General features: G+C 48.2%; 1 protein-coding gene across 1 annotated transcript in view; it reads left to right on the forward strand.

Annotated features, from left to right (window-relative positions):
- Positions 1-24,108, forward strand: part of SLC1A7 (solute carrier family 1 member 7) — a 51,144-nt gene that overhangs the window by 1,673 nt on the left and 25,363 nt on the right. Inside the window, exon 2 of the mRNA XM_058303570.2 lies at positions 5,314-5,393. Coding sequence (XP_058159553.1) covers positions 5,314-5,393 — 80 coding nt within the window. The remainder of the gene's footprint in view (positions 1-5,313; positions 5,394-24,108) is intronic.

Raw genomic sequence — 24,108 nt, forward strand, 5'->3', positions numbered from 1 at the left:
AACACCGCTGCTGGCTGCCTTGCTTCAGAGCTGTTTATATAGGTATCTATTTCTCCTACCAGACTGCAACTTTCTGACATCATGCGGGCTTTCTCGAACCAAAACAGGAGCCTAGATCAGTGCCCGGCACAGAGAGAACTCTCAGCTGGTTGCTGAATTTAATTGGCAATGGCCCAATCTGCTCTTTTTAATTTTCCTCAGTGACAAAAACATATTTCCCAAAGGAAGATTATTTTGTGAAAACAAATTGGAATGCCTATGATTAAAAGCCAAATTCATCTGGGACCTCTTTGCCAAAGCTGCCTTCCCCATCTGTTTGGAAATGCAAATATATTCCGGCCTGGATTAACCTGCCAGATAAACTGAAGGAAGGATGTGGAGTCTTAGAACAATTATTAGGCAGGAATTGGCTTTCTCAGCATCTTACTTTGAAATCCAGGATTCCTCTGATCTCTTTGCCTGTGACTCAGTAACCAAATGCTTCTTATGCAACAGACAAAAATCATAAACAATTTGGAAAAATGGTAGGATGCCTTATTTGTAAGAAGAACTTACAAAATCACAAGATTTGATGTTTGGATATGTGTAGTCTGTTTAAAAATAGAGACCATTTTGCAACTTCCAGTTAAATCATGCACATTGAAATTGCAGTTGCATCCATTTTCTTTTCCTTGCTGGGATTCCACTAAAATTAGAGTAAAAGAATTTTTAAAAAATATAAATCCCTAAGAAGGAGAATAAAGAAGGAGACAACAGAAATTGAGAGATGACAATAAATTTAGGCAAGATGGAAAGTGAATGGAGGTTGAGAGATCAGATTTAGTAGAGCAGAGGAAGCTAAAAGCTTATGTTTACTGAAGTAGACATCAAGCTGATTTGTCTCAGAGAACGCCAGAAGGGTTCCTGACTTGAAAGTGCAAGGGACTTCAGAGGAGATGTAGGACGTAGAAGGCAGAGGCATTGGGTAGAATTTTGTACTCAGAGCACTTAGATCCCTAAGTCCCTTCCAGTTCATGTAGCTGAGAGATTCCTCATCCACCCATCTCTACTCCTCTGTCTGCCCCCAAGAAACCAGATAGGCTTGACTTAGGGATCTTAGTCCCATCTCTGGGGGGTGGGGGAGGGTGGCAAAGACTGATCAGTGACCATCTGCATTCTGGGTATGGGAGACCCACTGCAGCTTCAAGGCTACTGTCACCTGGCTTAGGCACAGCCCTACCCCACCTCAGCCAGAGGGAGGAAGAGGTCTCTCAATGAAACTTCAGAGAAAAGATCTCCAGATTCCTCCCCTACCCCCAGTGAAAAAGCCAGATCATCACCCATCACCCTGCCCTGAGGGACTTTCAATTGACAAGTCCCACTCATGTCCACAGAATTTTAGTGCCTCACACTTCTATATGAGAAGAAAACCAAGGTATCAGACATTTAAGAAAAGCTTTTAATGTGAAGGACAGAACCTAAGCAAACAGAAAAGAGGGTCTCTGATGAAGCAAAGACAATGCAGAGAGTAGAAAAAACTTTTTAAAATATTTTCTAGGATTTTTGGAGATTTGAGAGAATATATAGCAACCATACAACAGGACAAGATGCTAAAAAGAAAGGGACATAGAACAAGAAAGAGCTTTCGGAAATTCAAAATAGAAGGGCTGAGATATAAACTTTAATAGTTGAGATAATGTTGTAGAACTCTCCCAGAAAGTGAAGCAAAAAGAGATGAAAATAGGATAGCAAATATAAAAAAATTAGAATGTATATCACCCAACCATCTAGTAAGAGTTTTAGAGAGAACTAACAGAAAACATGGAGAGAAAAATTTCACAGGGAATACAAGACAGTTTCCCAAAAGGGACATGTATGCACAGCACTATGAATTTTTTAAAAGAAAGAAGAAAGAAGAAATGCCCATGCTATGGCACATCACCACGAAAACAGTGAAAACTGGAGATAAACAGGTGATCCTTAAACAGTTCTAAGGGAATAAAACAGCTCCGAACTTGTTCTGCAAAGGATAGGAAACAAGAAAGATGTCAAACAACTTAAGCAATGCTGTAAGGTAGAAGACAAAAGAGAAATGTTTTCAAAAATGTGGAGGGAAAATTATTTTCAACTAAGAATTTTATATATGGCCAGTCTATTAATCAGAGATAAGGGTAGGATAAAGGCATTTTCATGTAAAGACTCAGAAAAATTTCTTTCCCATCCACCTTTATTCAGGAATACCAAAGGAGATGTTACAGCAAAACAAAGAAATAGACCAAGGAGAAAGGGGATCCTGTACAGGATAAAGTCTCAGGGTGACAGCAAAGAAAAGACCAATGACAACCACTGAGCCTAGAGAGCAACCTTTGTCCAAACTGGAACAGGAAGATGGAGAGCCCTTGGACTTAAGTCCTAGGTAGGAACAACAGATACAGGCCATTACATGTGTTGCCATAACCTACAACATTGTGTGGGAGAGAGAGTGTAAACCACAATGTAAACTATAATCTATGCTTAGAGGCAATGCTCCAAAATGTACCACACTAATGAAGGATGTTGTTAATGTGGGAAAATGTGAGAGGTATAGGGAGTAGGGCATATAGTAATCCCCTATATTTTTATGCAACATTTATATAATCTAAATATATTTTTTTAATTAAAAATACATTTTTAAGAAAGTCCTAAGTAGGATAAAAGGGTAAATGGAAAATACTGTTAGGAACTTTGATAGAGCATTTGGAAAACAAGGCAAATGAAAAATCAGGTTATTATTAACATGAGGGGAAGAAAAAAGAAAGGTTGTATAAGGAAAGAGGCATGGTTGTAGTATACTACTTGGCTCAACAATGAACAATATTTAATGATTAAAATATGGTAAAATTTGACTACTGATTTAACCAAAAGTTGATATACACACTATGAGGAAATAGGAAGAAAAGAGGGTAGGAACCAAGTCCTCATTTGTCAGGGCAGGAAAGTTAATAGATGTCAAAACTAGAAACCAAGAAATAGCATTACAACCATATTATTTAGAAATAAGGTGTTAGAAACCAGGCAATACCTATTAGTCCCCTTTTCTTACCTTGGCCCGTGCACAGGGTTTCCTGGTCATTAAGAGGCAGGCTTTCCCTTTCCCTTTTCTTGTCCACAATCAGCAGATCCAAGCGTCTGGTCTCAGGTCCTTCTAGCTGTTAGAAGCAGGCCCCCAGTGGCCGGAGTCCGAGATGGCTCAATCAGCGGGGTGCGCCTTCCCCTTGTCCACCCTGAGGGTCCTCCTCAGAAGCTTTGGATTCCAGACGAGCCCCCAAGATTGTTAGAAAGAACGCTGCACCTATAAGAAAACAAAAGCTCACCTGATTGTGGAGGAGAAAAAATTTTATTAGCGATCTTGCAAGAACAGGCAGGCGACCTGGACTAAATGGCCAATGCGCTAAGCAACAAGAAACAGTGATATTTGTAACCTAAACCTAACATGCGGGTCCCTCCCCTGTTCCCCATTGATTGGGTACTTCAGGGGTTACAGCCTATGGAGAGATCTAACTAACTTGCCCGGTTCCTGCCCTGATTCCCAGCTCTGGGGCTCCCTACACTCCCTTCAGCTGGGCGGGCTCAGGGCTTTCACCCCTTGCACGATTTTCAAATTTGGCGCTGCTTTTACCCCTGGCCCCGCCCCCAGCACTCACCATTGGCCCCCTCATTTTGGTGCCACTTTTCAAATTCTTGGGGCTCCAAAGCTGCTGGAGCCCCTACCCTCCCTTCTCCAACAGAAGAGCCAGCTCTGGCTTCCTTTGTGAAAATCAAACTTGACCCTTTCCCACGTAAGGGTACTAGGGAAAACAGCTAGAGAAGTGGAGGATTTTTGCTCCTGCAGAGTTGGTGGACGGGGATAGAGGGAGGTGAAGAAAGGGCTGCTTTTTAAAAATGAAAATCATTACAGCTCTATTTAACTTGGATTAAAATTAATTTAAAAAATACATAGATTGTCTGGTGCACTGAAAATGATAGAATGGAACTAGGAGGCCTGATTTTCGGTCCTGCAGTGCTGCTAACACATTCTGCCAGCAAGTCACCTCCTCTCTGGGCTCAGCTTCCTAATGAATAAATTAGTGAGCTGAGCTAGATCTTTAAAACCCTTTCTTGTCCCAACATTCTATGATGTGGGGCTTTTCAAAGCATCAGGCCATTAGCCAAATGCTATGTTTGGCTTTGGCTTAAACATATATATATATATATATATATATATATGTTCAAGTACAAATTTTAACCTGGATGATGTTGCCTCAACCATAGCCGAACTCTCTGAGTAGAGGCCCCAAGCTAGAGTTGGCAGATAACGGAAAATAAAAATTTAAAAAATAGAATAGAATGCTCAGTTAAAGTCAAATTTTAAATAATCAACAAATAATTTTTTTACGTCTAGAAAGAATTGTTTATGGTTTTTTGCTCCCATCCTCTAAGACAGTCAGGTTCAGGTCATTTGATCTCCTTACTATGGAGACAGCTGATTGGGCAAGGATGAGGCAGCCCTAACAAAGGCCCCATGGATAGGCTGGACCAGCAGCCTATGAGGCAGTAGGATGTAAGAACTCTGCCCAATAGGGGCTCTTCAAACTGAGTAGTCCCAACTCACTGTAATCTCTTTCACCGTTTTATCTGTCATACTTGCTGAAAAGGGTGGTAAGAATTTCTAAAAGCCGGTGCAGGGCTGAGATGAGTAGGGAATGGGCCCAAGACAAAGGAGACTGAATGCCATAGTCAGATTCCTTCTGAACTAGACTGGGAACCTTTCCGGAGCAGGGACCATGCCTGCTTCATCTTTGGGTACCCAGTATGATGCCTGGCACAATGCGGATTGAATAAACGTGTGCACAGTACACAGGCGGTTGTAATACTTACCTTACACCACAGATAGGCAGGTGAATGGTGTGGATGGGGGTGGGCGGAGCTGTTATGTACTGCGATTACTGAACATTTACTCTCATCTAGCCACTGTGCTAAGGGCTTGCTGTGTATTCTCTCATTTAAATCTCATTATGATCCTATGAATATCCTATGAGATAGCTATTGTCCTCACGTTAACAGATGAGAAAATGCACTCAGAGAGGTTGAGTAACTTGGTTAAGGCCACACAACTAGTAATGGGGAGAGTCAGGATCAGAACCCAAGTATGTTTGACTTCAAAGTTAGTGCTTTCTCCATTGACTCTGTTGCCCATGTGCTAAACACCCAGCCGGGAAAGTGGAAATGAGATAGCGCTTTGAAGAGTGTCAGGAATGGAACAACTACAAAGTCTGCGTCACCGGCTATAACCCCAGCCTCTTGCTCTGTTTTCAGGAGATTAGTTACTTACAGTTCCCGGGAGAGCTCTTGATGAGGATGTTGAAGATGCTGATCCTACCACTGGTGGTTTCCAGGTGAGGGAGGTGGCGACATGGGACAGGGGGTTCGGCTAGGCCGCCTGGGGCAGGGAGGGGAGAGAACAGATTCTGTAGGTGCCCGGTTCCTGCTGTGGGTGGCTGGGCTGGACTGCAGCTGCAGGCCCTGTGGGTAGTGGGATTGTGGGGCCTTTCTGGGTCACGGGCTGCTGGATTCTGGAATGTGCAGTGGTACCAGTTACTTCAGACCCCTCCAAAAGACTTAGAAGTTTTTAGTGGACTGAACAAGTGATTTGGAGTCATAGGATGTGGCTCTGCTACTCTGGGATCTTGGATCAACCAGTTCACGTCTTTGTGCCTTGCTTTCCTCCCAACTGTAGAATGAGAGTTGCTTTATTCCCATTATGATGTTATTCAGCTAATTATGTTGCTATCTGCTGGGTTCCCTCAAGGCCTTCATTGTCTAGGGCTGAAAACAGGTGGGCACACCATTGACTGTGACACACTGAAACGGGAGCAATGAGAGAGGCTCCTCCGAGGGAGCTCGTGGCCGAGGAGTTCGGGATTGCTTCCCAGAGATGGGCCTCTCTATGGTGAAGGCAGTAAGGCGTGCAGAAAAGACTTTGGAGACGCTCGGGAGATTATGTCCTGCCCCCCCCCCCCCCGTTTACTGTACTGGCTGTGGAAAGGGAGCTTCCTTGTCGTAAAATGGGAATAATAACACCTGCCTTGAAGGGATGTTGTGAAGATGATATGAGGCTCCCTGTTTGTGGACACACGGCGTTTATGAGGCTAGCTCCCAGGGCGTGTGGGAGGGATGGTGAGAAATGACGTCGGATGGGGGACTCTAGGTCAATCCTAACAGACCTTGGATGCCAAGCTAGAGTTCAGACTTTACCCAGTAGGGTGAAGGCCATGGGAAATCACCCGAAACCACTTTGGTCCCCACCACTGATGTGCCGGGTGACACTGGGCACACCCCTGCACCTCTCTAGGCCTCGATTTTTCTGGGTGTCTAATGAGCTGGCTGCTTCGGGTGGTGTCAAACGATTCTGCTCTGGGTCCTTGGGTCTGGAAGCCTTGCTCCCAGGACTCCTCTGCAGTGAGGGAAGTGGACAGACGAGCCGGCTCCTCCATCTTCTCTCTTTGTGAGACAGAGGTAATGTTCCTCATGCCAGAAGATCAGTTAATGGGACTTTGATGCCCCAAGTGAGGCTTTGTCAAGCACAGTACGGCTCCTTGCAGGCAGCATGTAGGTCCATCAGGACCCAGCCTTCAAGGCTCTGCTGAAATACCACCTCCCTCAGGAAGCCTGCCTTGACTCCTCAACCTACTCGGGCTTGTTGTTCCTCTTTATGCGTCTTTTGAGTCACTCACTGAGTGACTTGTTACAGTCACCAGGAGCCCCATCTTACTAAATTCAGAGGGCACTTTCAGTTCGTGCTCTCCATGACCTCTCCACAGCAGTTGATGGAGTTGCTCACTCTTTCTCTCTTGAAGTACTCTTCCTTATGGCATTCTGCTCTCCTGGCTTTGTCCCTGCACTCTGTCCCTCTAACCCAGGGTCTCTCCCTCTACTCAGCCTCTGCATGCTGGATTCCTCGGGCCCTTGCTCTTCTCTTCTCGTGGCTTTAATACGCCACCTGAAAGCCAGACACTCCCACATATAGGCCTCGCCCAGACCTGTCCTCTGCGCCTCCCACTCTTTTTCTCACGAATTTCCCATCTCCACCTGGACATCTCATAAGCATTTCAAACTTAACTAACTTGTGAACTAACCCTGCAAACTGGCTCCTCCTCCGATTTTCTGTTTGTCAGTAAATGGCAGCTCCGTCTACCCAGGCACTCAAGCCTCCTTGGTTATTCCCTCTCCCTCCCCACCCCCCATCTCCACCCCCACCCCACCTGCGCTGCCAGTCCATCAGTACGTCCAGCTGATTCCTCCTCCTGGATGGAACACAACCCATCCCCGGCACACAGTCCAGGGCACCCTCTTCTCATGCTTGGCCTCCACAGGAGCCGAACTGGCCTCCCAGCTTGCAGTCTGGTTCCCCTTCCGTCCACTCTCCACCCAGTGGCCAAAAGGATCTTGTGAAGAGCAGATGATTGGTGTTTGATTGGTACAGGCATTCTGTGTGGGGTGGTGGGAAAGTTTAAAATATATATATATATATACATATGGATGGATGGATGGATGGGTGGATGTGTATGTGTCAACGTTACAGCTTACTCAGTTAACACAAGATAGTCACTTCAATATGAATAAATCTGCTTTAGCGATCAATTACTCTCCCCTTTATTCTTGTTCATTCCTCAGTCCTAAGGGATTTGGGATGATGTTTGCTTTCACTGCTTCAGGCTGATATTATGAGGCAGAGGAATGGAATTGTTTTGTTTGCAGTTGAAGATACTCTTAGCTTCTGGGATAGGACTGGTCCATCATCATCATATTGTTAGTTGTCCAGGGCAGGCCAGAAAAACTGAAGAGTACGAGTCGGCCTCATATCTGCTGGATTTCAGGGCTCAGCTGGCCTAGGAACAATCTGAAAGCTTTAAGCGTCTGAGAAATACACTTAACAGGTATTTGGAAATTATAGATTCAGATAAAAAGAGTAGAAGAATCATGATTAGGGGATTTATAAATGCGTATAACTATGTTATATTGGAAAATCAAATTTTCATATATTCCCCGATAGAGCCTGCCAAGGGCGTGTTGATTTCATGGCTTGCCTATGGTGTCTGGATATCCTTAGAGGTCTCAGGAGCACTTTTGTCTGAGTCTTTGTTTATTGTGGCAGTTTTTGAAATCTGGCTGAGAACTGCATTAGCATAACCTCCAGAATGACCTCCAGACTCACTTTGAAATCTCTCATCCATAAAAACTGTTTTTTAGTTAATATTTCCCCATTTTGATCAAGGTCTTTCTCCAAATACATCACTGATTATCGCTTGGTAATGATCCCTTGGTGCCAGGTAGGTAGCTCAATCCCTGGGAGACATGTCTCATGTTGGGGACTGAGTAGTGAGTTTATGTGCAAAGTTCAGCTTAGAGAGAGGACACAGTTGAGCAACAAAGAAGTTTTCAGGTGGTAACTCTTAGGCATTAATTATAATTAGGCTTAGTTTCGTTATTATGGGAATAAGGTTCATAACACAAACATTAAGATTGAAGACTTGGTATATTAGCCTGTTTTCTGTTATTAGGCAAGGCTTATGTATTCCAGTGCTTTTGACCATCTTATTTGTGAAAATAATAGGACTTCCCCAGAAGGAGAAGTTTAATAAAACTTACCTATGGCAACAAGGACACATTTATACCCCTTAGAAGTATATAGTTATATAATGTTCAAGATATTCAAAAGGCCCTGTCCATCAAGACACCTGACGATGCCTCACCTTTACCTTCTTACCTGGGTTATGTTAATAGACAAGTAGAACATAATTTGTATACTTGCCTTACTTCTCATGTAAGGTTTTTTTCTTTCTGAAGAAAAAAATGACCTGCATGTGCTTTCAGAGAATCCTCAGACTAAAACAATATAACTGACAAGGAAATTTGATTATTTCTATGACATAATATATTTTTCTAAGAATAAAAAATGCAACATTTCCATATATCCCTCTCTTGAGGACACTTAGCATTGCGACATTGTAACAATGTTAACAATTATAACAGATTGATGTGGTACCTTTGTTACAACTGATGCAAGAATGTTAAAATATTTCTGTTAACTATAGTTCATTTTTTGCTTCAGGTACATTTAATGATGTACTTTTTTGTAGATCCTGAAAGAATATTCTTTTATTTGTATTATTCACCACAATCCTCATCCACAACAAGGTTCACTGTGTTTATACAATTAATGGAAAAGTTTTGGCAGTGGGTGATGGTGATGGAGGCACAACTTTGTGGATGTAATTAACACCATTGAATTGTAGTTGAAAGTGGGTAAAATATGACATTTTAGGTTGTATATAAGTTACCAGGAACAAGCACAACATAAATCTGTACAACAGAAACAGTGAATCCTAATGTAAACTGTGGGCTATAGGTAATAGTATAATTATAATAATATTATTTCATCTGTTGTAACAAAGGTATCACACTAATGCAAAGTGATAGTAATAGTGAACACCGTGTGGGAAAGGGGGATAGATGGGAACTCTACTTTCTGCATGATGTTTCTATAAACCTACAACTGCTCCTTGTACAAGTGTTCCTTCTTCCCCAGCACGTTACATCTCTTCATCATCCTCTTCCTTCAGATCTCACTAATATGTCACGTCCTTAGACAGGCTCTGCCCACCCCACGCCCAGTCACCACCCTCCTCTCCTTCACAGTGCCCTCTTCCTTTTCCTCCACAGCACTTATCACAGATTGTTAGTCCAAGTGACTTCATTTGTCGGCTTGTTTCTTTATCTCCCACTGGACCTAAGCTCCACAAGGTTGAGGTGCACCTCTCAGCCCCTAACCAAGTGCCTAGCACATGGTCATCCATGAATGAATCATTCATTGGTGCTTTCAGGGCACTTGGCCCTGTTCTAGGCACCGCAGGTGCAGAGATGAATGTGGTACTGAACCTGCTTTCAAGGAGTTCCTAGGCTTGGAGGAGACGAACAAAAAAAACAAATAATAACCTGACTGCTAAGTAAATGTGTGTTGGTGGGGGAAGCCAGGAGTGCTGTTCTGCAGCTGTTACCAACCTGTCCCAGTGGCCTTCCCTACTGCCTGGGCTTCTCATCTCCAGTCAGGACAGAAACACCTCAAAGACAAAGGCCCTTGTGTGAACACCGCAGTCAGACAGACCTGGGTTCCCACCCTGGCTTGGCCATGTGCTAGCTGTGTGGCCTTGGGGAAGTCACTTAACTATTAAAAAAAAAAAGGTGCTGGTCAGGAGTCGGTCTGGGTCTTAGACCTGCTCTCGTCACATATTATCAGGTGAACTTCAGTAAGTCACCCCCACCTTGGGCCTCAGTTTACCCAGTCACTATGAGCCCTCCAGTTTTCTGAATCCTGGCTCACAAACTACTGGTCTTATTCCACCAGGCTAAAGCACTCTCTCTTGGCTGAAAATGCAATGTAGCATTAATTTGGGAAAAACCAGTATGTGTTCATACATTTTGTACGTTTATTATACAATTTGTGCTGATGCAGAGCACCTATGTCACTGAAAAATGAAAGTGCTAGGAAAATTTCCTATCAAGGGAGAATTAAGCCTTTATGGAGGAGAATTGACACATTTCTGAACTCCAAACTCCTCCATCCCTGAACTTTTCTTCTTTTAGCCTCAAACTGCCCTATAATCTATCCATCTATCCCCTCTGTCCCCTGAGCTCTTGCTTCTGGACAGCTCAGTGCTAGAAGTCCCCACCTGAGGAGCAACCACTCTGGTACAGGGCTGCAGAGAAGAATCCAGAACTGCTTTGAAAAAGTCACATGCCAGGCCTCACCCCAGCCTTCTTGAACCAGAATCACCAAAGGGTCCAAGCAGGGGTTTGTTCTACATGTTCCGCAAGTGTTCTGATGTGTTTTTTTTAAACTTTATTTTGTATATTTAATAATTCAAAATATAAACAATTAAAAAATAAAAAGAAAATACAATTGAATAAAAACATACATTTCTCAATTAAGTGTACTGGATACCTACCACTTCTTTTTAATCATACAATATGCTACACACTATATTTGGTTCATAGTAATGCAGTCATACAGTATTTGTCCTCTTGTGTCTGGCTTGCTTTGCTCAACATAATGTCCTCCAGGTTCATCCATGTTGTCATGTGCTTTATGACTTCTTTTCTTCTTACAGCTGCATAATATTTCATCATGTGAATAGACCACAGTTTATTTATCCATTCATGGGTTGATGGACACCTGGGTTGTTTCCAACTTTTGGCAATCGTGAATAACGCCGCTATGAACATCGTTGTGCAGATGTCTGTTTGTATCACCGCTCTCCGTTCTTCTCAGTAGTGTTACTGCAGGGCCATGTGGTAACTCTGTATTCAACTACCTTAGGAACTGCCCAACAGTCCTCCACAGTGGCTGTACTATTCTGCATTCCCACCAACAGTGGATAAGTGTTCCTGTCTCTCCACATCCTCTCCAAAACTTGTAGTTCTCTGTCTTTTTAATAGTGTCTGATGAGGTTTCTTTAAAATCCCTGTTCCAAGGTTATCTTGGGGTCAGGCCTTCTGGCTGCAGCTTGCCATCCCCAAGGGCTCCAGCTGTGCCACCTGGAGGTGGGGGGTTTCTGCAGCTAGGAGCAGACACATTTAGGCTCGTTTACTTCCAACCTCAGTAACTGCCAAGTCTGGGCTCCAAAGCTTGGCACCCGTAACTCTTTTTGCTCCCACCTTGTCTCCAAGTGAACCCATTGCCCCTTTCCACACCGAGCCTCCTGGAATCAGGCTGGTCACAGCATTAGTTCCTAAGCATGCCACATGCTTTCCTGCCTCCGCCCCTTTGCTCATGCAATGCCCACCCGCCTCCTCGTATGTGAAAGTCTCACCCTATGCCAAGGTCTAGCTAAAGTGTCTGTCTCTGTGAAGTCCTCTCAGCTCCTCCATTGGTGATGACCTTTCTCTACCACGGATGTGCTCAGTGTTGTTACTAAATGAATTCACGGTCGTGGCTGGCTTTCCATGCTCTGGAGTCTAAGCACCTTATCTTAGTGCCCTGGTAATATATTTGAGCAGATGAATGAGCTTGCTCATCTGGGCTAGCCACTCATCTCGCTGAACAGGGAGGGCCCCTGCCAAGGGGTAGCACCAGCCCATGTGAGCCCTCCATGCAGAAGGGACATGCATAGTGCTGTGCTTCTCTGTAACAAGCTGGGATCTTTTTTTTTTTTTTAATTTGGGAATACCTGTTTGTTATTTTTTATTTTTTGTCTTTATTTATTTTTTTAATGTTACATTAAAAAATATGAGGTCCCCATATACTCCCACCCCCCTCATCCCACTCCTCCCCCCATAACAACAACCTCCTCCATCATCATGAGACAGTCATTGCATTTGGTGAATACATCTCTGAGCACCACTGCACCTCATGGTCAATGGTCCACATCATAGCCCACACTCTCCCACAGTCCACCCAGTGGGCCATGGGAGGACATAAACAATGTCTGGTAACTGTCCCTGCAGCACTACCCAGGACAACTCCAACCCCCAAAAACGCCCCCACATCACATCTCTTCCACCCACTCCCTACCCCCAGAAGCCACCATGGCCACTTTCTCCATACCAATGCCACATTTTCTTCGATTACTAATCACAATAGTTCATGAATAGAATATCAGTAAGTCCACTCTAATTCATACTCTGTTCCTACATCCTGTGGACCTTGGAATGGTTGTGTCCACTCCACATCTATATCAAGAGGGGGCTTAGATTCCACATGGATGCTGGATGCAATCCTCCTGCTTTCAGTTGCAGGTGCTCTTGGCTCCCTGGTGTGGTGGTTGACCTTCTTCACCTCCATGTTAGCTGAGTGAGGTAAGTCCAATAAACCAGAGTGTAGGAGTTGCAAGTCTGTTGAGGCTCAGGGCCTGGCTATCACATGGTCAGTCCAGAGATTCAGGTGCTGAACCCCAGCACCAACTACAGTTCCGATAAAAGTAGCAGGAGAGGCTTGTGGACAAAGATCACATCTGAGTCCAGCTCCATCACACAGAAACACAAACTCCAAAGCAGGGCCAACTGACATGGCACTGAACTCCATCTGCCATGAACATAGAACCTGTGGGTCTCTGGAGCCCTCAGAAGAACCAATACCTGGGGTGGTATCTACTTTATCTGTCTCTGGGACTCTGCTCAGGTGTGCATAAGGGCAATCCCTCTGATAATCTCCTGGCTCTTTTTGGAGACTCATAGCCATATAAACTTATTTGTCCTTTCCATTTCCCCCTTTTATTCAGGTCAAAAAGCATTTTTAATTCCTGGTATTATATGTAGATTGAGATAGTCGGCTGGTCTGAGTTGACCCTTTTATTCAAGGTCATTTTCTAGTTATGTCATCAGCTGGTACTTGGTAGTAATCCCTTGGTGCCAGGGAGGGTCATCCCCGGGAGTCATGTCCCGTGCTGGGGGAAAGGCAACACATTTACATGCTGAGTTTGGCTTCGAGACTGGCCACATTTGAGCAACATGGAGGCTCTCAGGAGGTAAATCTTAGCCACCCTGCAGCTCTAGGCCTTGTTCTTATTTCAGGTGCACAGGCTCACAAGCATAGTCATTAGTATCAAGGGCTCATTGTTGGGCCTTCCTTCTTTTTTAATCTTTGCCATTGCACTTGGGGGATTATTGCTGTTCCTTTAGGGACTGTGATAGAGCTCCCCTGGCTAGGAACTCTGCATTCCCTCAGTTGTTGTTTTTAATTGTAACCACTATGAAAATATCCAAACACTTTTATGTACCCTGGATATATGCCTGGAGAACTCCCTGCCAACCATGTGTCCCCTCTCAGTACCATCCCACACCAGTATTCCTCCCCTGCCATTGTTGAACCTCTCTGTGATCCAAAACGTCTTCAAAACTGAAGCCCAATATATTGCCAGGTTCCATTAACAGTAAAATGGAATATAGTGATGAGTTTAAAGGTTAGATATAGAATACATATTAATTTAGAAAAATTAAGGTAAAAATTAATTGGGGTATCAAAAAATTTAAAAATGCAAAAGCTTTGTTTCTGATGTTTTGCCTTCCATCACTGCAATAAGTGTTGCCCTGTATGCAAATTGGCAAGGCAACTTCTTACATCTTTTCCTCAGTATCTTTCATCCTTTCTTTTTCTTTTCTTTTTTCCTAATTATTAAGCTTATCTTCACAAAAGTGTTAGATCACAGTAATTCATATATACAGTATTGGGATCTGTCTTTTTAATAGTGTCCGATGATTTTTTAAAAATCCCTGTTCCAAGGTTATCTTGGGATCAGGGTTCATTTCCTCCCCCTTATTCACACCAGATACAGGAAACTGGGAATCTGACAGAGAAGCCAAGAGAGATGAAGAAATGTAAAGAAGTGCGGGCAGTGACAGTGAGGATTGACAGGAGGGGTGAGAAGACCTGGGAGGGTCTCACCACCTGGCAGGGAGACAGTGACAGAGACACTTTGTTCCAGAGAAACGAGACCCAGGGGTAGGGAAGTAGGGGCAGCAGGCCTGCGTTGGAGCCCAGCTCAGCCACTCTTCCCACAATTCAGCATCTTCCAGCTCCTGGGCCTTTTTCCTCTGGAGTCTTCTTCCACCCAGCCCCTAGCCTGGGGCCTCTCCTCAGACAGCAGGCCATAGTCCAGCTGACTGCAGCCTACCCATGGCCAGCTGTGGGACTGGAGCAGAGTCACGATGAGGGAGGTACGCAGACAGCACAGGTGGGGGCCACTGAGGCTCCACGGGCCTAGCGGCTGAACAGGCGCCCTGGAGTCACTAACTGCGCGAGCCTAACAAGTCTCTTAGCATCTGCCCCTCAGTGTCTTTATCTGTAAAATGTTAAGAACATCTCCTGGCAGGGTTATTATGGGAATCAGATCAACTAACACACCTGAAGCACCCAGCACAGCTTCTGGTTCACGCCCCCTGAGGCCCAGATGAGCTAGTTCATGAAACACTCCCCCTCTTTGCAAGGTTCTGCTCTCAGCAGGCAGCCCACTTGGGTGGCCTCTTCCTCCTTCCTGGTCTTAGCTGGCACCTGTAGCCTGCTCGTCACCTCCCCAGGAAGTGTCCTCTGACTGGAGCACACCTGGGCACTCCCTGAGCACTGTAGCTGTGCCCATCTGAGCAGGTCCCACGCCTCTCCGCAGTACCGCAGGCACCAAGCCCCCCTTTCCCTGAGCTCCAAGGAGTTCATCAATTTCATGACTTTGCTCACAATCATGTACAAGTTCATTCAAGATAGTTTTCCTTCCAGCTATGGAATAGGTTACTGTCCCTTTAGGTAAGCACCAGATGAAGCAGACAGCAAACATGGAGAAGCCGTGATCAAAACAAAACAAACTCAAACACCTCTCCTCAGGCCCTGGGACCACATTGGCTTCAGGGAGCCCCTCACACCTTGGAGGCACAGGGGGCGGGTGAGGCTGGCTGAGCGACAGGCAGATGTGCTCGGGGACACACCCCTCTGGACGGAGAGGCTCTCCTGCCTCATATAGTTTCTTCCTCTCGCTTTCAGACCATATGTAATGGAATTTACCAAATTGAAATCACATATGGTGGGATTCTACTGTAAGGGCAGGCGGGGGCCCAGAAATTCACTGAAAATGGCATGACGGGAGTCACACTCATGGCACAAGTAGCTGATGAAATTGTCTTGCCAGCAAACACATTCATCCAGTGGTTTTCCCATGTGGGGAGCCTCCAGGGAGAAATGATCCGGCCAGCTGGGCATCTGTCCTCCTTGGTAGTTGTAGTAGGTTTGCCCTGGTGGCCCCTGCAGGAGGCTTTCTGGTGTGCCTGGACACCGACCTCAAGTCAAGGGAGCAGGGGTCCGGGCCCTAGTCTCCTCTCCCCCAGAAGACCCCTGAGCCTCTTCTGCAAATAGGTGCATCTTTCCATATCTGCAGATCCTGAGGTCTCAGGGAGGGAAACTTCATCAAACCACAAAAGAGTCCCTTCCCCGGGAAAAAAGGCATGCCTTCTCACCTTACACAGGGACACAGAAGCCCCTGCCGAAATTTAGGAAGTTCTGCCTCATGTTACGTTGGCACAGGAACTAGCAGTGAGGCCATAGCATCACAGGGTCATGTCCTTGTCCCAGAGCCGCCTCCCCTGGTGATGGTGGATGGGAGCTGACTGCTTTGCTACCCTCAGCCCTTTCCTCGGGCTTCCACCACTGACTGATCCCATGCCAGTGACACCGTCTTTCTTTAGGACAGTCAACTCTTTTGGGCCTGACAACCTCCTTTCCCTTTCTCTCCTGGGATGTTGCTTGTCACTACTCTGATTCTTTTTGCTTTTAATTTAGAGTTTAATCCAAAGAGTATTAACCACTTTCTCTTCCTTTAAGTTCTTAGAGGATACCTTACATTACTTCTGCAAAAATAAATCTGTATCCTGCTTTTTGGGACATTTTTTTTTTTGCTTAATATGATGTCATAAGCATTGCCTCTGCTGCTCTCTCGCCTTTGTGCTCCTGGTTTACTCTTGCACTCAGGGATGGAGCAGAGATTTCAGGGTCCTTTTCCTGTCAGTAGGTGCTTAGATGCTGCTGGAGATGCTGTTGAGGGGTCACTCTCAATTTACCTCGACTTCTGTTATTTACCACACTCAGCCTCAGCCGTAGAATGGACACATGGCACGTGCCACTTTACAAAGCAGCTCCCAGAAGATGGTTTTTTGTGGCCCATTGTGGCTCTGATGAGGTGGGAGTTTGCTTCTAGCCTTGGGAAGTCAACTGAGCCTTATTGACACGCATCTCCAGATAAAAGCAACACAGGAAACCAGGGGTTGGTCAAACCAACATCTGGACCCAGGTTGGACGTCCAGGTCTCCACTTGCTTTTTGGCAAACGCTTCTTTCCCTCATTCTTGATTTTCTTAAATGAGGCATCACTTGAGGAAAACTGAATCCATGTGGTTGTGATTCACCGATGCTGAACATGGCAGAGTGTTTGTAAGCTCCACATCATAGCCAAGAAATCCAAGTGTTTGTGTGAGTTTGTGTGTGCCTGTGTGGTGCCTTTACACGTGTGTAGTTTCCTGTGCATGAATTGTTTTCCTTTCCATTTCTTGTAAGCATTTTGAACTGCTTTTTCTTAGAATCAGGAAATCATGTTTGGCCCAAGAAACTCAACACTCCCTTCTCCCCCCTCCTAAGGAACTCTAGTTTGGCAGAAAACTCCCAAACACCCACATCCTAACTTGTTGGAGATGGTCCTGGGCCAAGCAGTGTCGAGGCCTGGTTTGGGAGCTGGTGTGCAGGGGGCAGCTGCCAGGCTCCCCAGATAGGCGGTACGTGGGAGGGAGGCCGGAGGAGAGAGGCTGGAGGAGCGGGCAGCCAGAGGGTCACACTCAGTGCAGCCCGGGCTCTGCCTGCAAGTCATGGGACAGCCGTTCGTAGCAGAGGCTCGGCTGGGCCTTTCATGGGAGCCCTGGGATCTTTCTTTTGGCCCTCTTGCCCCATCAGCTGACATCTTACTCATCAAGAGGGGAAACATGGCCCAGCTGTGGCCCATGGGTGGAGTCAGATCTTTTGCCTGGTGGTTCCAAGAAACACCCAGGTTTATCACCCAGCAGATTCCCTTGTTCTTACCCGCGTCCAGTTAAAGAATTCCTTTTCATCTGTCAAGGTTCCACTCAGCAGTCACCTCTTCTGGGAAGCCCAAGCTGATCCCCAGGCTGGGATAGACTCACCTTCTGGCCTCTCAGTCTCAGTCGTAACCCAGGATTTTGTGTTGTCCAGCAGCAGGTCTCTAACCCACTGAGCTGTGAGCCCCTTGGGGACCACAAACCCACCCCATTCATTTCTGGGACCCCACAGCACCCAGAGCAGGTGTTCACCAGGTGTAGGGAGGGGACATATCTGAGTCTGGGGAGATGGGGTGTGACTTTGTAAAAGCTCCTGCTCCCCTGCTCCGTGGATGACCACTGAACTGGACCCCGCTGGGGCCCCGCCTGGGGCAGTCTCTCTCGGCAGGCCCGGCTTGAGCCCGACACCAGGAGCACTGCTGGTGAGGGCAGGAGGCCCGGGTGCCCTGTGCTCTGGGTCTTCCCTTCATCTTGGGAAGTTCCCAGGGGAACAGGGCTCCTAACCATGGAGGGGTGGCCAGCCAGGACAGGTATCCCGAGTCGGTCGTAGACACACATCTGCACCTGTAGAGCAGAGAGACTGATGGGTATCCCTGGAAACATGCCAGCTCCCTGGCACCTGGCATTCTTTGCCACCTGGGAGTGAACAGGGCAGTGGTTCAGCTCCCATGGAGCTGGGAATTGGGCCTGACCCTTCTCACGCTTGGAAAAATAGTTGAGGATGGTCGGTGGTCAGGCTGAGAGCTCAGTGAGGGTGTAGCTACAGCCCCTCCAGCTTTGGCTTTTAATTCTGTTGGGTGTTGTTGTTTGCACAAGTGTGGATCAAGCACCCTCTTGATGCCCAAGGGCCTGGGAAGGAGGGGCCTTCCGCATCTGACCATGCCGTGCCCACCTGCCCATGCGCCCTCCTCCCTCCCTCCCTCGCTCCCACCTCACCATCCACAGCGTGGCGTGGAGCCCGCGCTCTCCCGCCTTTTCCCCGTGGAGTCTAAAGTGGAGCACTGTCTTGAGAGGAAGAGCGCACCATGTGGTCTGTGGCTCCAGAGGGCAGGGCTGGCCCAGTGTGGGGCATCTCTCCCCTGGAGGCAGGCTGCTTTCTGAAGGGCCTTCTAATAAGCATAACTAGCTCACAGTGGAGGGGGCTGACCAAGGAGGCAGTGAGTTCCCCGTCCTCTGAGATGTACAAGCTGAAGTGGGAGAGGAAGTTCTGCCCTGGGGAGGTGGGTGCTGAGACCAGGCAACTCAGACTGTTGCTGAGTGGAGGCTGAGCAGGACCTCCTGCTTCAGGCCTTAGAAGGGGCTGGCTTGGGGGTGGGGCTGGGTGGCACTAACGTGCCACTTGCTGTCAGCTGCTGGGCTTGTCAACTGCTCGGTAAGTAAAGAGTGAGCCGTGATGTTTGGGATGGCCGAAAGGACCTCTCCCCCAAGGCCCTCCACTTGCTTCCTCCCTGCTGCCTTGTGGGTAGACTCCCTGCAGCTGCATCCCACGGGCCAGCTTGGCAGAGCCCCTTGACTAGGTCAGCTGAGGCCGTAGCCCAAGGACTTGGCCGGGGGCCTTGGCAGGCCTCCCCCTCTCTCAGGTCCTCCCCATGCCAGAATGTTGTGACTGTGGATGTGGTGCTGGCAGACCAGGGCTCAGAGTCACTCACTCGCTGTGTGACTTTGACAAGTTGTTTACACACCTCCAGTGATGGGGCATTCACTGCCTCTCGGGGGTGTCCCTCCCAGGGCAGGCCAGCTCTGTTTGATAGAAAGTTAGCCTCATGCTGAGCTGAGATCAGCTTTCCTGTGGCTTCTCCCATCAAACTCCGCTTTCCCCAGGGCTGCTCAGCTCCGGCCTCCAATGCCCCCACCCCCTCAGCTGCTTCCCCCAAGCCTGTGTCTTTGTCACCTGCCCCTTGCCCCCTGCCCCCTGTGGGACATACTCTGCCTCCCCCACCCCTTTTCCAGTGGGTCTCAAGGTCAGGGCAGGCCCATGGCCCCCTCACCCTGTCCTCTGGGCTTCTGGCCACCAGCCCTTTGGCAGCTCCATTTCCAGGTGACTTACTGAGTTGGCAGAAAAGAAACCCCCCCAGACCCACAGTCTCCCCTCTCCCACTGGTGTTTGTGTTCTCCATTCAAGCCAAGTACGGCCCGGCATGTGTCCGAGTTAACGTTTTGTCATGTCAGAATTGGCCTCTGGTCCCGGCCTGCTGAGATCTGCTCAGATCCCAATTCCCTCATCCAGCACATTAGCTCTTGCCACAAATCTGATCCACATGCTGCCAGTGGCCTTGGCCAAGCCATTGATAAAAACGACCAGGAAGGAGAGGGCTGAGAGCAGAGTGCTGAAGCTCTCCTCTCCAGACCTCCTCTAGGCTCTCGTCACTCAGAAGGGTCCACTGCCTGCGGTCATTGACCCCTTGGGCCATCCCCAAGGCCCATCTGTCCCCAAAGGTTCTGGTGCCAACTGCCTCAGTGTCCTACAGACACATCGTGCCAGGGGCATTTCCCTACCTGGCTAAGGGTCTTGCTTTCAGGGAACCGACCATGGATCCTCAGTCACCAGGGCTCACGCGTCGTCCTTTTGACACTCTGGTCTAGAATTTTACCATGGCCTAATGTCACATCAGCACACAGGCCCCCAAGCCCGTGCCAGGTCCTGGGCTCTGGAGGACCTAGGACCGACCTGAATTTAGCCCTGCCCTGGAGAAGTTCACCGTCTGGTGAGAGGCAGCACAGAACAGAGGATGGCAACACAGAGGGCACAATAGTACTAGATACTTACTGAACACTATTATATACCAGGCACTATGTAAGCCTGGGCTAACTTAACCTTGAACCCTCCCAGTAAACTTATGAGGAAGGTACCGCCATCATCCGCATTTTGTCCTACCATAGAAACCGAGGCCCGCAGAGGCTGAGTAACTTGCCCAGGGGCTCCCGGCTCGTGCGGGACTCCTGCAGGAACACAGGGGCTTCCTCGTCATCCCTGGGGGGCTTGGAGACTTCTTCTGAGGGGGGCGGTGCCTGAGTTGAGACTTGGGGCCTGGGAAACAAAAGCAGGGAGGGCAGGGTGGAGAGGACCGGGTTCCTTCAGTGATTGCTGCTTCACTCAGCACGTGAGCCTGCGGAGGGCCACAGCCGGGTGGTGTCCTGGGGCTTCAAGGGGAGCAAGCAGGCTGGGTGCCTGACTGCTGGGGCACCCAGAAGTCCAGAAAGATTGTCCGGCTCTCTGCAGTAAGGCCTGCCGGGCAGCTTTGGGTGCGGTGAGGGGCGCCAACCAGTGGAAGGTGATGTCATGAGACCCACTTGGGAGGTTGGTGTCAGAATCCGGTGAGGGCCAGCAAGCGTTCTCCCCTCCCAGGTAGAGGCTGACAGCCGGCGCCCTTCCCCCCTCCCCCCCAGGCAACAATTACCAGATTGAAACAGGCGGGGCCCTGGGAGCCCAGCCTCCCCACTTCCTCCCGGGGTTAATCGCTCTCAGCACCGCAATCTCTTGATCGGCAATCCCTGGTGGCCAGATGGCTCGGCAGGGAGTTCCTGCCGCAGCTCTTCCCTAGGGCTCTCTGGGGCACCTGGGGCTCTTGGGACCACCCAGCCAGGCCTGTGAGTGGGGGTGGCACGATTACCTGTTGTGCCCCCACCATAAATCACAGAGCCAGAAGGGACATTTGAAGTCATCTTCATGCAACTTCCTGCTCAATGTGGAGGCCCCTCTCCAGCATCCCATCAGGTGGCCATCCAGGCTCCACTTGGATGCCTCCAAAGATGGAGAGCTCACCACCACAAATCTGGAACAATAGCCATGGGGAAGGCTGTGAACTCTTTAGAGCTGAAATAAAGAGGTGTTATACGGACTGGATCAAGTTAAAATCTGGGGTAGCCAAAATCGGAGGAACTTTTATTTGCACAGGAGCTAAACCAGGTTTGTACCATGGAGAGCCACTGTAGGACAGGGGGAAACCACAGTGGGTTTTGAATCAAAATCCATGTTCTGGTCTTGACTCTGGCTTACCAGCTGGATGACTTGGCCAAATATCTTCACCTCCCTAAGCTTTCTTTTCCTTATTACTAGCCATAAGTAACTCAGAACTGCACTGTCCACACGGTAGCCACTAGCCATAAGTGGCTAATGCGGCCGAAAAACTAAACCTTTGATTTTATTTAACTAATTTAAATTTAAATATAAAGTCCGAAGCAGTGTAAAAAATTATATTTTGAAAATACTGCACTCAGTAAAGTATATTATTAAAATTAATTTCACCAAAAAACTCCACCTGTTTCTTTTTACCTTTTAAAGGGGACTTCTAGGAAATTTTAAACTAAAATGTGACTCATTATAATTCTGTCGAGCAGCACTAAGTTAGAAGGTTAAGACTTGTATGAGGTGGATGTTCAGGTATTTGAAGAACAGTAAAGCTCAAAACCAGGCATGCTTTCTGTGGCTGCCTGGTACTTGAGGGCTTGTGTTTTCCATCACACAGGCAAGACAGGCTCATTCTATAAATAATAAGAGAGCATGGAGAAACATTACAAAGAAGACAAAAATTCCTCATAGCCCAAAGACAATTCCTGCTAAACTTTCTTTCTAGAGATTTGTTCTCTGGCCACGTCCATGTGAACAAGTGCGCCCACCACCACCATCGCCCAGGGCCCTGCCCAAGAAAGGCGCTTAACTGCTTGGGCCTCAAGTCTCTTGGGCCATGAGCTTCCCTGCTGGCCAAATGGCCTAGCAGCAGGTCCTTGAACGTCCTTTCTTGTGGCTGAATTCCGGGCGTGGGGGTCTATCTCGTGGGACCCACCCTCTCCCGCCCTCCCTGTACACAGCTCTGTGGTCACCAGCCTGGGCAGCTCTTGCTGGCGGAGGCTTCCTCACCTGCCTTCGCCGCCTCCACTGCTCGCCTCTCCCTTCAGCTAGTAGGAAACCCTCCCCATTATTTGGCGAGGGGGGAGGATCCAGAGCAGAACTGCTTGGGCCCCAAGTGACAGAAGTCTTTCCATTGTATGGGTCCACCCTTTCCTTTCCAGAACCTGTGTTCGCAGGGTGGGGCCGGGCAGGGGTGGGGTCAGAGACCAACTCTTGCCAAGTCTAGAACCTGCACTCCCCCCAGCACCTGGGCGTGCCCTGAGGCAGCCCACCCTGGGGTTGGGTCTCTTTCTCTTCCTCTCCCCACGGGTCCTGGGTGCCTTCCTGAGTCTGGTTTCAAGCCGCACCCCTCTCCCACACAGCCCTTCAAACACGTCTAGGTAGGTCCAGACCACAGAGCTTCCCCAGGAGGGTCCAAGGCTCGCTGCTGCAAACTCTTGTAGCTTGTTTTTTCCCACTTAACCTTCAATTAGGAACATCCTTCCAATGACACCGCACTTCTAATGGCTGCTCAGAATTCCATTGCATGGACTTGCTGTAATGTTTTCTCTAATCTGCATTGATGATTTCTTAGGTTCTTCCCAGGATTGTGCTCTTCCAAACTTTGTTCACTCCCTGTACATTTGATGTTCTCAAATCTATGTAAGTTTTAGATTTCCTGAGCTCAATCTCTTTTTTGGTTCCATCCATCAATGTTCCTTAAATATGACCTGAGCTCAGACCACATCCAGTGGCACAGTGTTCCCACACTTTCCAGTCCCCTGATTTGTTTCTGCTGTCCCCCTACCTGGCTTGACCTCCCCATTTTCAAATCCTCCTCATCCTCCAAAAACCAAATCAAATACCACCTCCTCCAGGAAGACCTCCCGGACTCCTCCAACTAGACGTGATCTCTGCCTCCTTGTATTGATGCATCCTCCTTGTCCAGGGTTGTGTCCACTGTGTCCGGGGTGTCCATGCCTCTCTCCCTCCCCAGGAGCTCCTGAGGTTGGGGACAGTTTCTGGTCTCTTCCTGTGGGCACAGAGCATGGCGTGGAGGGGTGTGCTCTAAAGGTTTGGGTAAATACATGGGTGTAAGGCCTGGAGTTGGCCCCAAGTTCCAGTCCAGCTGGGACACTGGTGTCCGGGGTCACCTCGGGCAGGTCCCCAGCTCTCGGGGCACAGCCTCCCTCGGGCCTGAGGCAGTTGGGCCCAGGAGCAGGGGGGTCCTGTTGTAGTCAGAGGACCTTTGGCCTGGGCTGATGACCTGCCCTGGCCTGGGATAATCTGTCTCAGGGCCAAGGATTGTGGAACGGCTCCCACCTCCCCTGGCTGCACGATCCCATTATGAGGCCTCCAGGCCTTGCCTGAGACCCACCCTAAACCCCCTCACTAACGAACGGCCTCTGGCAGACAGGATGAGGGGGATTGCAAACAATCGACTCATTCATTCATTCATTCATTCCGCAACTGCTTCGGAGCCACGCTTGGGGCTGGGCCCTATGCCAGGCTCGATGGACCCAGCCCTGAACTGGACCCTGGCCCACTTCTGGAGACACTTCCAGATAACTTCCAATAAACAACAACCCAGCGAGGTGGGGGCTGGAACAGAGGGAGCCCCGAAGCTGTGGTTGTGCAGAGAAGGGCCTTCACCAGCCTGGGGGTTGGGGAAGGCTTCCTGGA

This window comes from Dasypus novemcinctus, chromosome 9 (assembly GCF_030445035.2).
Source record: "Dasypus novemcinctus isolate mDasNov1 chromosome 9, mDasNov1.1.hap2, whole genome shotgun sequence".
In the NCBI taxonomy this organism is placed as follows: Eukaryota; Metazoa; Chordata; class Mammalia; order Cingulata; family Dasypodidae; genus Dasypus; species Dasypus novemcinctus.